Here is a 15,764-nt window from a genome sequence, read left to right on the forward strand (position 1 = left end):
GGTCTCATCCTCCACTAACTCATTTCACTCACATTTCATTTAAAACTAATATATACCGGTGGGACCTGTATTCCATTAACTTTTTTCCACTCACTTTTCTTAACATTTCTTAGAATTTGTGCCGCCAACAAATGAGACTCCTAATGGCGGACGGAGGGAGTATTTTCGTATGTTTTATATTAATCAATTTATTTTTAAAATGTACCGCATGCAAAATTCAGTATAAAGTTTTAAATCTAGATAGTACAACATCATGTTCAATTATATATACGGGTTTTTGTTTTAAATATTTGAGTACAGAAAGATTGAGGACCTAATAAATCACAAATATAAAAAACTATACAAAAATTGAAATTCATTAAAGCCCAGCTCATTTAAATGTACGGACTACGGAGTAGCCCATTTGTATCAATCAGCCCAGGGCCTAGTATAGGCTCGCCTCAGGCCCACCAGTCTGTGATCTAAGGCCGGCCCCCTATAGTCATTAGACCAAAAATGTGGTTACCAACAAAGAACGGATTTTTGGTTGAAATGTATGGAGCAATAAAAAAAAATCTGAAATTTTATTGTCTGAGGTAATTCTTTTGGCTTATTTTAATGGAATCATATTCTGGTTAACTTTTTAAGTTTGAAGTTTAGGAAGCCAGAGGCCTCAAAGAGACATCTAAATAGTTCAAGAAATCATTAATTGAAAAAGAAAATCTCCATTAGATCATCTTCAATTGTCCAGACTGGTTAGTTCGTATTGCAAGGAAAACTCAACACCAAGGAGAGACTGTTCAGACATGGCATAGCATGAATTGAAAATGACCGATGCATCTTTTGTAATTAGGAGCCGGATATTTGGAGCATATTATTTTCAGCTGCAGAATTTCAAGCCAAGTGTAGTACTACGGTTGTGATAGATGGAACATATCCATATGCCTCCCTAAGGACCCCATGGCGTGTTTCCTCTCTTGGTTGGGCACCCCTCTCCAAAAGAGTGATAAAAAAACATGGATCTCTATGTTTTACTATATCATATCTTGGTCGATCTGTAACATACGGAATAAAATAATTTTCCAAAAGTTTGAGCTAAATTGGGAGGCCGAAAAGAGAAGACCATTTTTGCAACTTACGCTATGGAATACAAGTGGCTGTCCAAACCTCCCCCCACAACACAAAATGTCAATCGATCTAGTGCACGTCTTCAGGTTTTGGAGTGAAGATTTATACCAGGTTTGTGTTGTTGTTGTTGATGTTTCTTTGGCTCGTTGGGTGTTTAGCGTTAGCTTGTTTGTTGGTGTTTGACTGAGATGTCATTGCACTTTTCTGTTTTTTGGTTTTTGCAACTTGGCATCTGGCCATTTGTCTTCAACCTTTGCTTGCTGCTTGCCGGCTCGAGCCTTTTTTTATTTATAAAAAAATCTTCGATTGTCCTGACGTTCTTTGTGGAAGATGCACATTCTTCATTTAAATTGTCTCAAAGATATTGTTGTCTAATTTAGGAATTAGGATTACATCTAATAACGTTATCAACCCTTAAATCATTGGGGAAATAATCAGATGGCAAGTTAAGAAGATCCAAGATCAATGAATTCATTTATTCCTAGTTCATTATTTCCATACTCTGCGAACACAGACTATCACTGGCTACATACTTACAATGTCTAGAATTAATTAAAACCCCAAATTAAAAGGAAAAGAAAGAGGAAAAGAAAGTAATCACTTTCAATATATGCAATAATTGAAGAGCAAAATAATGGGGCAGAAGAAAGTCTTTATTTAGTGTTCCACCATTCAAGAAAAGTGGTATGATAATGATGATGTTTATCTAGATCGAGTCTTTATAAACAAATATTGTCATGGATCTTTCAACTGTCTGGGAAGCCCATCTCTCTAAACTAAATTAACTAATCATCTCCTTTATGCATTTCATTTTTTATTTATTAAGTAGATTACACCGCCCTTTTTTTCGATGAACAAAGATTTAACTAATCTTTCACAATGACTGAGAATCACAAATCTTTAGCTTCAACAATCACTTTACCATGTTAATCCATTATAGTGTTAAAGGAAATTTATGCGAATCAATCATGCTAACTCTTTTCATTATCAACTTGATATTCTAACAAGTTAATTTAATGTTACATTCTACTAGCTTCTGCAAAGTTTGAGACACGACATTATTAACCCCTTCAAAAAAAATTTCATTCCAAACAAAATGACCTCTTTTTTTAGATGCTAGGACAATATTCTAAAGATAAAAATGGATCATCTTCATTAGAACATGGGATATTAAAAATAATTGAACTTTTTAGTTTATAGCAAAATATACATTTTTTATTAAAAAATGGTGTGGAAAGACTACCTTCCCAATCCAATCATACAATAAAATTCAAACTATGTTTTGCAATTTTTAACTCCTTTACAAATATACCCCTATTTAACTTGTTGGTATTGATTTATAATCAAAATAAATCTGGGCATATTACAGAATTTATTGTATACGTTGTTTCCAATTAATTTCTCAATATTTTTCAAAAGTCAAATCGTCTTATATAATTGCAATAGTGATACTATCGTGTTTTGCTAAAACTCTCAAAGTCAATTTTCCAAGGCGCACTCCGGTTTAAGGGTTCACTGATCCCTATTCAAAATTTGCTAATATCTAATAATAGGTTGCTAATTCTCGATATAGTTACTGTCAATAATTGTAATTTATCAATCTAATTATGATTTATGTAAATATTTGATTTTGCTTAAATAATTTGCCTATGATAATATCAAGTAGCTTATATTCGACGGTACATTGATTCTCTTTTGATATATGAAAAATGATAATTTAATGTAGTTAACAAGTCATAAATATCATAACCACGAGAGTTGGTATACATCCACGTATAATACGTACACAAAGATAATTTCATATTGTTGTGTATATAAAACAAGACGTTCGATTTCATAATGACAGATTAATTTATAGAATCTTTTATTTTTTGTTTGGAAATAATATAATAACATTATAATTTACAAATAAAATTTAGTGTACTATTATTGATTAACGGCTATATTTGAATATAAGAGTATCTTGCTTACTGACTCGGATAAAATGTCCTTTATTGATTTACAAATAAATTTATTGTACTATTATTGATTGACGGCTATATTTGAATACGGAGTATACGTTAATAGAACTGTATTGTCCACCAAAAATAGTACTTATGTCAACAAACAAATAGTTTATTGCTAAAAATATAAAAATTTTCTTTTATATTATATCCACCTTACCCCTGATTTCTTTTATTTTACTCTATTATTTCGCTATCTCTCTTATTTTATATACATTTTTTTCTTACTTTGTCAATTTCTTATTAAAATTCGTATTGTTTACAAATTATAGTAGTATTATTTTTATGGACGGAGAGAGTATTAATAAACAAATAAAATTTCAAGGATAACTCCCTTTGTCCTCAAAAATTTGTCACATTTCATTTTCTGCATTCGTTTTGAAAAAATGATAACAAATAGTTAAAGTGGAAAGATGGTTAAGTAAGAATGAGAATAATGTAGAGAAAACTCATATTTACATTATTCTCTCTTTTACTTTACTCTTTTTTCACTTTAGCTATTTATTATCATTTTTTTAAAACGAGTGCAGAAAATGAAATGTGATAAATTTTTAAGGACGGAACGAGTATTATTTTGTGGTGCCCAAAAATTAGGCAGAATAAAGAACTAGCGAGCTTGTGTAGCCGGTGGCAAGCTATTCTTAGAGCATCTCCAGTAAGACTGGACGTCAAATAGCCCTCACATAGCCTTCACACTGCCACATCATCAGCACTACAATTCTCCTGCCACATCAGCTTGCCACATCAACTGGACATCAAATAGCATCACATAGCCTTCACACTACCTATCCAAATCACTAATAACAATTATATAATTTAATTTACACTCGTATCAACATACGGAATTTAATTTACGAGACAAATACGGAAAATTCGAATAATAATATTAAAACTTAAAAAGTACATTAATTTTTAAAAAAAAAAAGTACAATAATTTAAAAAAAAAGTACAAAAATTAAAAAGTACATTAATTTAAAAAAGTAAAACAAAATCACTCCTCGCCGCTGTCCTCTTCTCCGTCGTCGCCCAGCGCTTCTTCACCGTCGTCGCCGCCGCCTCCGTCGCCACCTACGCCGCGGCTATTCCCGCCGGTGTCCCTCCTCATCGCCTCCAATTCTTCACGCTGGCTCTGGAGCAATACACGAAGAAAATCCTTCACCTCGGGGTCCACCGCCGCTTGGAAGTCGGCTAAGGTCTTCACCATTTGAGCGCGCGTTTGTTGGTGCGCGAAGAATTTGAGCTCCTCGGTAGACCTGCCGAGGGGGGATGTCGAATGGACCCCCTGGGAACTCGGGGTGCCCCCCTCGCAACCTGTTGCGCCCGCCTTTGGCCAACCGGGCGAGGTCGGCGACCGAACGAACGAGGAGTCGGGACCTCCTTGGCCGTCTCGGGGAGGTCTGTCGAACCACCGCTGCTGCCGCTATAATCTCCGGTATAGTTCAGTTTCTGCCTCTTCGGCCAGCCAGCGTCGACACCTGCCCAAAATTTCTCCGACTCGTTGAGCACAACGTAGCAGTTCCAGTAGGTGAACTCATAGTACTTCTTCTGCGGATCGGGGTAGGCTCTCTCCGGTTTTCGAAAAAAACCGAATAGTGTTTTCGAAATTTTTTTTTTTTTTAAAATCTGACGCCGGTTTGACGCCGAATAGGGGGCCTACAATGGCGCCGTGAGGATCGGCGTCGGAACCGGCGTCATCACGCGAATCGGCATGGCCACGCCGATTTTGACGCCGATTTCACCGACGCCGGTTCCAATGGTTCGACGTAAGAACCGGCGTCGGCGAAAAATCGGCGTCGCGATTTTGACGCCGGCATTGGAGATGCTCTTAGTAACGAAATTTACTCAAATTTTAATATTATTTGAAAATGTGTAATGCCTTTTGGGTATGACGAGGGGTTATGAACATTATAGGAAATATTGTGCTGTCAATTCATATACGTTTTGATCGATGTCATGATATGATAGGATATGAACAAATTTGCCTTATTCAAGATATCGCACTAAAAATGTAAAATAATGTAAAATTTAAGATCAAAATTAGACCAACATCATTTATTTAAGAATTTACGTTAAATATTATGTTACAACCACAATCTAAATTATACTTAACAAAAATCATAGATTGTCGTTTGTGAAATATCACAAGTGTAATTAGAATCTAGTATTAAATTTAATAGTAGTATATTATTTCCATCGCTGAATCCACGGCAATCAACACGACAAAATTGAATAATTTAAAGCCAATAATCTGAGCACTCAAGATTCCGCAGCACCACAAACTTTTTGATAAATAATAGTGGTGTTAATTATACTTTCTATCCTTTTGATTTTTATTCTTTTTCGATTTATGGCTTTAACTTCAATTTTGATAATTTTAGCATAGTCTGAATTTTGAGAAAATTATTAATCGTAGCTTTGATTTAAATCTTCCAGTGCCAAAAATTAATGTGATTATCATTTTTTGTCCCTTTTAGCATTTTTTAAACCGAACAAAGAGAAACATAATCAGAATTTTCTAAACACAGCATGAGTTAAGAAGATATGGTTGAGAGATGCTCAAAGGTATGTAGCAGATTCAGAATACGCAGAAATAAGGGTGAGAGAGCAAAAAGTAGATTTAATTTCTAATAAATTTTAATGATATTGGTCTCTAATATCATAGAATTTTCAGAAAATTAGATTTTTTCCACTAATTTTCAATTTGATAAATAATATCATAAATTTTATCCGTGACCATATCAATACTTTGAATATCGGGCAATGGATCCAAGAAACATTTATTTTTTTATTATTATTATGAAACCGATGTTGAGATAATACAACTACTAATAATAAAGATTCAAGAATCCACAAAAATAATTAAATATTAGTCCCCACGCTCAGTTTACGACAAAAATGAATAATTCAGACCAATAGCATGTCGCAACATAAAAGCGCTGCGTATCTCTCATGTGCCCTTTCGATTAGGCTATCGTCTCCACTTAATTTTAGTTAGTAAGTATACTCCCTACTGTACGTTCATATTTATTTTTTCTAGTTTGTCTAATCGAAAATATTCACTTTTTAAAATATATCTCCTTTTTTTTCAATTTTAAATTACTTCCTCCGTCTCATAAAAATATAAACAATGAATATGACACAAGAATTAAGATTAAATTGATAAAATAAGAGAGATAATGAGAATGATAGTTAAAGTAGTGTTAGTGTATAGTGAGACCTACATTTTTAAATTGATATTAACTTTTTAAAAATGGAATGCATATATTTTTGTGGGACATACGAAAATGGAAAGTGCATATATTTTTATGAGACGGATGTAGTATATTCTCTCTACTTAGAGCATCCACAATGGAGGATGTCCCGCCGGACTTCGGACCGGCGTGCCAGACATCCGCGCGGGACGTCTACCATTAGGCGAGGGAGGGGCGGACGCGGACGTCGGCTATGGACACCGCACATCCGCAGCTTTCCGGGACGTCCGTCGTGACGTCCGCCATTGCGGTGCCACGACAGACGTCCCGACGGATGTCCCGATTTTTTATTTTTTTTATGGATGTCCGTCGGGATGTCCTTGGGGATGTCCGTCATTGTGCAGTAGGATGCCCTTATGACGTGTCAGTGCAGTGGGTCCTTATGACGTGGCAGAAAGTGTTTTTGGGAAGTCTGCCGAGAAGTCCACCAGGACATCCACACCATTACAGATGCTCTTAATCTACCTAACTAATTTCTCTTAAAATCTAGTGTCATTCAATAAAATAAATATTTTAAGTGGGGCGGAGAAGTACTACTACTAAGTGTTAGTCTATTGTCAACTTGTCACATTGTAAGTACTCTTTAATTTGGTCCACAATTTTCATTTTAGATTTTATTTCCTAATATGGAACTCTAGAAGTATTCGAGCAATAATTTAGTGTACGTATGAACTGACCTGATATTTTATAATGTTCATTTTCAAATTTATTCATAGATACTTTCGACAAATACTAACTAAAAATTATGTACTCTATTTGATAATTTTTTAGATTGTCATTTTTGTCATTTTCAATACCTATATTTGTGCTAATGATAATGACGATGATAATCCTTGGTTGCGAAGGTTATGCAATATGTAATGTAAGAGCACCCGCAATAGTAGACGTCCGGCGGACGAGCGACCGACTAGCGGCTCGTCCGTCGCGGACGTCCACTTTTGGAGCCGACGAGCGGATGACGGACGTCCACAACGGACAAGAGGTTGTCCGTGGTGGGAGGCGCTCGTCCGCTATTGTGGTCAGGCGATGGACGAGCTGACGGACGAGAGCATTTTTCGATTTTTTAACTCTATATATACGACTCGTTGAACTTTATTTTCTCCGTATTCGTGTCGAAATTTTAATTCCGTATTTGTGAATTTGTTATTATTGTGCTAGGCTATTGGGATATCCTAGTGCTAGGCTATTATTGTGCAGTGGGATGTCCTACTGACGTGTCAGGAGGTGTTTTTGGGATGTCCTAGTGCTAGGCTATTGAGATGTTCGTCCTACTGTGGATGCTCTTAGTGTATCCCCCTAGTGGTCCTAAACCATACTAATTGTATTATCATTAAAATCAAGCAATTTGGTTCGACAAAGTGGGGAATGGAGAGAGTATTATTTCCTCAAAACACGTGAAAAAAAAATGACTCAACTATCTTGGGACGGATGAAGTATATAAATGAGAATTTACATTTCAATATCTTTTTCTATCCCTTTTTTCTACAAAGGCAAACAATTTTTTAAAATTCAAGGCTATAATTTTGAAATCCATTTTAAAATGATTATAGAATTATGGAACCCATTTCCTAAAATGCAGAGTTTCTATTTTTAGAAAACGAACTAAAAAAAATTAATTTATACTTTTAAAAAACAGAGAAAGTACTATTTACTTACACAGTACATTTTTTTCTATCTTATTTTACTCATTTTTTTATCTTCTTAGCTACTTTACCCACCTTTTTTTTATTTTGTCAAGTTTTATTAAATATTACATAAATAAAATCCTACAAATTAGAAATTACATACATAAAACACCTTCGTGGAAGACTATTCTATCCCAAATATTTTTTGGAGACCTCGTATCATTGCATAATGTGCATCAAGTTGTTTGGGAGACATGTGAGACGTATTGGCCATATTCAGTTGAGCCAAAAGGGCCCACAACGAGTTGGTGGGCAGTTGAGGTGGCACAAAGGGAGCAGGAGCGGCAGCGGCGCGACGACGGTTGGCCGTCGTCTGTTTCCTTCCTTGCGGCCGGCGTTGGGAACTACTTGGGCCGGCGTCGGGGCTACCCAAGTTAGTTTTGGCAAGCTGGCTAGCCACCTCTTCCGAGCCGGCGTCGGATAACGACCTCGACCGTTTGTTGGAGGAGCTGGAGGAGGATGATAAGCCTCCTATATACTTCGGATGCGTACGAACCTCCTGCCAATTGTTGAGGTACTTGAATGGTTTGTAATAAGAAGATTGGTAGGTCGTCATGGCGGCACTGATGATGTCGAGCTCGCTCTTGCCGCTCCCCGCCGACTCCTGTTCCTGGAGATAAATCCCCTGGAACTTTTGGATTTCTTCGTTGGCTCTGAAGATGGCATTGCCCACCATACTCTCATTTCGCTCGATGGTTCTCTCCGGTAGGATGGCATTGAACCGACGAGAGACGCGGAACCAAAACCTATCCCCGGTTTGATTCGTGCCAATCTCTGGATCTTTAGAGATTTTCAAGTAGGTTTTGAATAACATATCCATCTCCCTCGGAGTGTACGAGGTGCGGACGTGAGAGTCACTGCCACGACCCTGGACACGAGTACTACGAGGAGTAGGAATAGGAGGAGTTTGGGAGCCGCCGCTCCCTCCCGATCCTTGTTCGGGTGCCCACCCGTATAGCCCATCGGGGGCATCTTGCTCGTCCACCGGGTAAGGACGGTAGCCACCCGGAATTTGAGAACCTTGGGTTAGGGGAGGAGGCGAGAATTCCATTTCCGGACTAGGGAACCATTCGTGGTTCCAACCACGAGAGTCGGAGGGGTGATCGCCGAAGCCGGACATTTTTTTTGCAAGAGTGAAAGATTGAGAATTGATGAGAGAATTTAGATGAGAATTGTATAGTGTGGTAGGAAATTTTTTGTGTGGAAATAAGGGTATTTATAGATGAAAAATGTGAGTTTTGGGGGTAAAAATGAAAAATAAATTAAAAGTGGTGAGAAAATTGATATAATTTTTTGGAAATTGGGATTTTTTTAATCTAAAAATAATTTTTAAATTAAAATTTGATTTTTTTAAAAAGAAAATTGGAAAATGCCAATGGCTAAGCCGGGCTAATGGTGTGCTGCCACGTCGCCCTGCTTAGCGGCACGTCCGTCCCATAAAGCACAGTTGGGGATGTTGTAAAGGAACTTTTTTACATTTTATGAGAAAAACATAAAATTAGCAATGATAAAAAAAGATAATTAGTGATGCAGGAGAGAATCTAGTGTAGGTTCACGTGGTAGTGGCCCATTTGGCCGTGCAATCATCCTGCGATTTACCTACCAATCTCCGCATCCATCACCTTCTTCTTCTGCTTCTTCCTACACCATTTCTCATTTTTAACACCATTTCTTGAATAAGTATCTCCGATATTCGGCTATAAATAGCGCTCCCATCTCCACCTCTTTACCCACAGCTAATGCATCAAAAGGGTCAATCTTGCAACCGCAGATCCAGGACATTTTCAAGATCTCGCATTGCTATTGAGGGTTGTTAGATTTTTCTGCCAATTTCCATCTTTAAAACCCCTCTTCATCTTCATACCCTCTCTCCACCTCACTCTCGCTTCTCACCATGGCTGTCGTTCAAGGTTTTTTGGATTATAAATTTATCTGCCTGTTAACTAATTTCTTTTAATTGCATTTTTGTTTTTAATTGAAATTGGAATTTGCAGAGGAAGAGCGTGAGGTTCAGAAGAGTTACTGGACGGAGCATTCTGCTGACCTCACATTGGAAGCTATGATGCTTGATTCCAAGGCGGCTGATCTTGACAAAGAAGAGAGGCCTGAGGTCTTATCTCTCTCCCCCCCCCCCTCTCTCTCTTGAATATTTTAGTGTGTGTGTGTGTGTATGTTTGAGGATCTTGATGTGATTTTTTGCTTCTTTTATAATGCACGACTAAAAAGATGGAATCTTTGGTGAGTTTTATTATTTTTTTTAGGGATACTAGTTTTTAAAATTTTCAGCTAATTGTTGAACATTTAATTTCATCTTAATTTGGTCATGAGATAGATCTCAGATTCTCAGTGGATGTATCTTGCCAGGTTGAATATGAGGGCGAAGTTAATAGAAAAATTCGGTTTCGATAGCAAAATTAGATCTCAGATTCTCAGTGGAGTATACTGCTACTCCCTCCGTCCCGGGCTACTCGCTCATTTCCTTTTCGGCTCGGAGATTAAGGAATGAGTATATAGGAAAGTCAAAAATGACGGCGGTAGGTGAAATTTTTTACTAAAAATGGAAAGAGTGCAAGTAACTTGGGACGCCCAAAAAGGAAATAAGTGCGAGTAGTGCGGGACGGAGGGAGTACTAAATTAAGTATTCAGCAATTGAAAATTTTAAGACCAGATTTTCAAGTTCGTGTGTTAAAATTTTAATATTTACAGACTACTATCCCTTTTTAATTAATATAGAGTTGGATGTGTAAGTGTAACTGTCATTAGTTTGATTATGCTTTGCATATTTTTTATTTACAATCATTATCTTTGCTTCTAGTGACCCAAATTATTGATGATTATTCAAGCTCGAATCATTTCAATACTTTATGGCCACTTTTGGGAATCTTGTTAAAAAAAGGAAAATTTCCAACTACTTGTTTTGTCATACTTATGGTTTGAAAATGATGTTGAATTGTGTATGTGTGTGAATTTTTTATGCCTGCTGTTAGTAAAATAATTTATTATTACATGAGGGTTGCCGGAGGCCAATGTCTCATGGTCGAGTTCACCAATTTCGGAGGCTAACTATATAAGGCCATCTGCAACGCTGTCTCTTATACGTCCCTTAATCGTTCCTTAAATTATTATTCATGGGCCCCACTGTACTTTTTTACTCCATCTCTTAACTAAAGGACGGAACCTGCAACCCTCCATCTCTTATCCGTCCCTTAACCGTCTCTTAAATTACTATTCATTCAATTCCATTTTTTATTTTTATTTCCAACAAAATTCAGTTAATAAAAACACACTTCATTAAATAAAATAAAATTACAACATAAAATAAAAATACAACTTAAAATTCAAAAAATAAAAAAACACATAATTAAAATCCTCCCGAATCTGGGATAATCCCTGTAAATACCTCGGGGCGGAGGGACGAACGTATGCATCCACATCAAAATGGGGTGGTTGGTACCCCCGACGTCGACGAACCCTGGGTGCCCAGCGTCGACGAACCGAAACCACCACTCAGGACATTGTACATGCCATCCAGTCGCCGAACGCGTTGATGTCGAACCCGCCGGAGCCGCCACCGCTAGAGTTTCCGTCGCCGGACATTTTGTGATGAGAGGTTAGATGAAAATTGGAGAGGAAATGGAGATGATTTGGGAAGAATAGATGTGTATTTGTGTGTGAAATGAGGATGAATTAGGAGTATTTATAGAGTAGAAAAATAATTTAAAAAAATTATAATAAAGAAAAATGGTAATATTACCGTTTTTCGTTTTTTTAATTTTTTTTATTTGATTTTTAAAAAAAATGATTTATTGCGTCAGCGTGACGATGCCGACTCGCGGGCCGGCGAGTGGGCGTCACGCATGGTGCCGGAGCGCGCCACGTCGCTCTGGCGCGTGGCCAGACGTCTCGCCATCCGTCTCGGCGTGCTGGGGACGAGACGGGGCGCTGCAACGCGTCACGACGTCATCTCGTCCCGGCGTGATGGATTACGGGCCACCCGCGTGACGCGTTGCGGGTGGCCTAATATACTACTCTGCAATTCCCTCCAAAACTTTCAGCGAAAGGAATATAAAAAAGTGCTTCGTTTAGCAATTTTAGTAGTGTCTATGCTTTGAGCTATTATTATTTTTATCTGTGACTGTATTATATGCCATATGTCTGCCATATTATTTCATTTGTTAATAAGGCATATGTCTCTCATCTTGTCTTTAATTTTTTTCCTTTAATAATTTCTCTGCACCAAAAATCTTGTTAGGTGATGTCTCTGCTCCCACACTTTGAGGGAAAGTCAGTTCTGGAGCTTGGAGCCGGCATTGGCCGCTTCACCAGTGAACTGGCTAAAACGGCGGGTCAAGTGATCGCTCTCGACTTCATTGAAAGTGTGATAAAGAAGGTAGATTAGATCAACTATTGTTTAAGCGCGTACTTTGCTATAACTCTTGAAGCCAAAACTAACGACTCTGTTTTGTTGCAGAATGAAGCTCTCAACGGGCATCATAAAAATGTCAAATTTATCTGTGCTGACGTGACATCACCGGACCTGACCTTCCCTGAAGGGTCTCTGGACGTGATATTCTCAAACTGGCTACTAATGTATCTCTCGGACAAAGAGGTGAAGCTTCTTACCTCCTTTTCTTGATTGTAGTTTTCTGTTGATTCTATTTGTTACTATGTGATGAACACTTGGCCTGTTTCGTTTCAGGTTGAGGACCTTGCAAAGAGATTGGTCAAATGGTTGAAAGTTGGTGGCTATATCTTCTTCAGAGAGTCGTGTTTCCATCAGTCCGGTGATCACAAGCGAAAGTCTAATCCCACTCATTACCGTGAACCAAGTTTCTACACCAAGGTTCGAGCCTTTTTTTTATTGCAACATTAAAATTAAAGATCGCGTCATGTTCAAGACTTTCTCACTGTGAAAATACAAATATTGCTGATGTTGATTCATTAACTTCACCTAATAATTGAGATAAGGGACCACGACACAGATTTGTATCATTTCATAATAGTTTTGTCTAGACATATAAATAATTCATAAATATTTGGACTTTGGCTCATTTTGTTTTGCGAATGCGCATACATCTGTTCCAGGTGTTCAAAGAATGCGAATCGGCTGATAGTTCTGGTAATTCATTCGAGCTCTCTCTCATTGGCTGCAAGTGCATTGGAGCTTATGTCAAAAACAAGAAGAATCAGAATCAGGTAACGTTGTTCGCCTTTACTCAAATTTGTTTCACCTGTCATATATCTGCCATCTAGCTCACTTGCTGGAAAGTTATGAAACCTTCAAAATTCGAACAGCTTACGAAGCTGTTTCTGGGAATGCATATTAATTAGTCCCATGAATCCTAGTTAGAAGCATGGAACATGTTGTTGTGTTGTTGTTAGTTTTTTTCTTTTAAATTATATATGTATTTTGATTTTAATGAGGATTGAAGATTTTAGTTGTTGAATACTTGAATTTAGGCTTCAAATTTACCTGCCTGCCCTGTATGTAAAGCAGAAACCTCTCATAAGCCCAGAAAATAAATGGTGTCTATGGATTAATCAATTTACATAATAACAGAGAGGTTTGGCATTTGATATCTTGTCATTTAAAAAAAAAATCTAATCCTCAAACTATATAAACTAGAGTAGAAATATATACTGCAATAATTTTTTAATCTGTTATTTTTTATGCAGATTTGCTGGCTCTGGCAAAAGGTTACTTCAGATGATGACAGGAAATTCCAGAAATTCTTGGACACAGTCCAATACAAATGCAGCGGAATATTGCGCTATGAGCGCGTCTTTGGACAGGGATACGTGAGCACCGGAGGACTAGGTATGTCTTCGGAGCTTTTGAGGTTACCAGAAAAGTATGCAACATTGAGAAATCGTGTCAGCTATGAATTTGTGATGCTTATTTTCATGCACTCATCTTGATTATGAACAGAAACAACTAGTGAATTTGTGGCCAAACTGGACCTTCAGCCCGGCCAGAAGGTCCTAGACGTGGGGTGCGGCATTGGTGGAGGCGATTTCTACATGGCAGAGAAATACGATGTTCATGTTGTTGGCATAGACCTCTCCATCAACATGATCTCTTTTGCTCTCGAGCGCGCCATTGGCCTCAACTGTGCTGTTGAATTTGAAGTTGCCGATTGCACCAAGAAAGAGTATCCCGATGGCTCATTTGATGTGATCTACAGTCGCGATACAATCCTTCACATTCAAGTAATTTTCTCACCTTGGATCGGGGTATAGGGTCTAAGGTCTAAAGTTTATTCAATGTCGTCTGATTTGCAAACCGTGGCATTGTTTTCAGGACAAGCCTGCGTTGTTCAGGTCGTTCTACAAGTGGCTGAAGCCGGGAGGGAAAGTCCTCATAAGCGATTACTGCAGAAACTCCGGGACCCCATCTGCTGAATTTGCAGAGTACATTAAGCAAAGGGGATACGATCTGCACGATGTTAAGGCTTATGGTCAGGTAACGATTGCAATCACATTGCACCACTGTTACATCTGCATCCTCCCTCTCCTTACCAAGCATTTTCTCCCTGTCCTTGTGCTTGCAGATGCTTCGTGATGCTGGCTTCGTTGATGTCATTGCTGAGGATCGAACTGATCAGGTACTTGTTGGCCTAATCACTTAAAATAGAACAGGGCATAGCTAACGACGTCGTTTCTTGCTCTGCAGTTCCTGAAAGTTCTCCAGAAGGAATTGGCCACGGTGGAGAAGGACAAGGAAACGTTTATAAGCGACTTCTCTGAGGTAAGACTTCATTTGTTTTAGTACCCTACTCATGACTGGATAGTAATGCTCCATCACCGTGTTGCGTCTATATGTAGGAGGACTATAACGACATAGTTGGAGGCTGGAAGGCTAAGCTCGTGAGGAGCTCCTCGGGGGAGCAGAGGTGGGGTCTGTTCATCGGCAAGAAACAGTGAAATCCTTGGGTGTTTTGGCGTGCCTAGTCGTATTAGTATCCATCTGTTTTAGTTCAATAAAAGGCATGGTGTTGAATAATATGGGTGTAGTGTGTTGTATCTGTGTATGTTGATGCCAACAGCTATTCTTAGCAGTCAGTTTCTAGACATCCATCTACTTTGTTTGTTCTGTACTTGAATGCTCATATTTTTTATCTACTATAAATTTTACCACCTCAAAACTTGTTACAAGTGATTTAACCCATTCATACATTTTGCAGCCATAAATCTTTGGAGGCATGAATTAATCCTATTTTGTCTACAATCCATAATCATTAAGCTTTCTAGTTAACTAAAGCTAAAGCACGCTCATTAATTGGCAAAATACAATTCACTTAATCTCTTATTTTGATTTCTTTCTTATTTTACTCTCGTTCTACTTTATTCTCTCACAAATTTCCTACTTTATTATCACTCCACTTGACTCATTATATATGTTCTATAGTCTCTATATTTAAAAGAAATGTTCCAACAGTATTACATTACTGAAGATTTTTAACTGAATGCGTGTGCAATGTTTTAAAACATACTAGTATTTAAATGATAAATTTATAATTTAAAAAAAAGGACTACAAATAATAACTAACCCTTTCTATTTCTATACTGCTATACTTATAGTTATGGAGTTGATATCACAGTTTTGCAAAAATATCATAACCTATAAAATATGAAAAAACAAATCCATCTGACCTTTAAACTATTTTGATTTCAAAAAGTGGTAAAGGACTTATTTAGGATCTGTGGATTCAAATCAA

At 37.6% G+C, this 15,764-nt stretch overlaps 1 protein-coding gene across 1 annotated transcript; it reads left to right on the top strand.

Annotated features, from left to right (window-relative positions):
- The first annotated feature begins 9,621 nt into the window (after positions 1-9,621).
- Positions 9,622-15,191, top strand: LOC121752347 (phosphoethanolamine N-methyltransferase 1-like). The gene is made up of 12 exons (XM_042147366.1): positions 9,622-9,956; positions 10,041-10,156; positions 12,299-12,436; positions 12,518-12,655; positions 12,746-12,889; positions 13,132-13,242; positions 13,723-13,864; positions 13,976-14,256; positions 14,348-14,509; positions 14,598-14,651; positions 14,720-14,794; positions 14,872-15,191. The coding sequence occupies exons 1-12, from the start codon at positions 9,941-9,943 to the stop codon at positions 14,968-14,970; spliced, it is 1,476 nt and encodes a 491-aa protein (XP_042003300.1). The 5' UTR covers positions 9,622-9,940; the 3' UTR covers positions 14,971-15,191.
- The last annotated feature ends 573 nt before the right edge of the window (positions 15,192-15,764 follow it).

The sequence above is a fragment of the Salvia splendens genome, chromosome 10, assembly GCF_004379255.2.
Source record: "Salvia splendens isolate huo1 chromosome 10, SspV2, whole genome shotgun sequence".
Taxonomy (NCBI): Eukaryota; Viridiplantae; Streptophyta; class Magnoliopsida; order Lamiales; family Lamiaceae; genus Salvia; species Salvia splendens.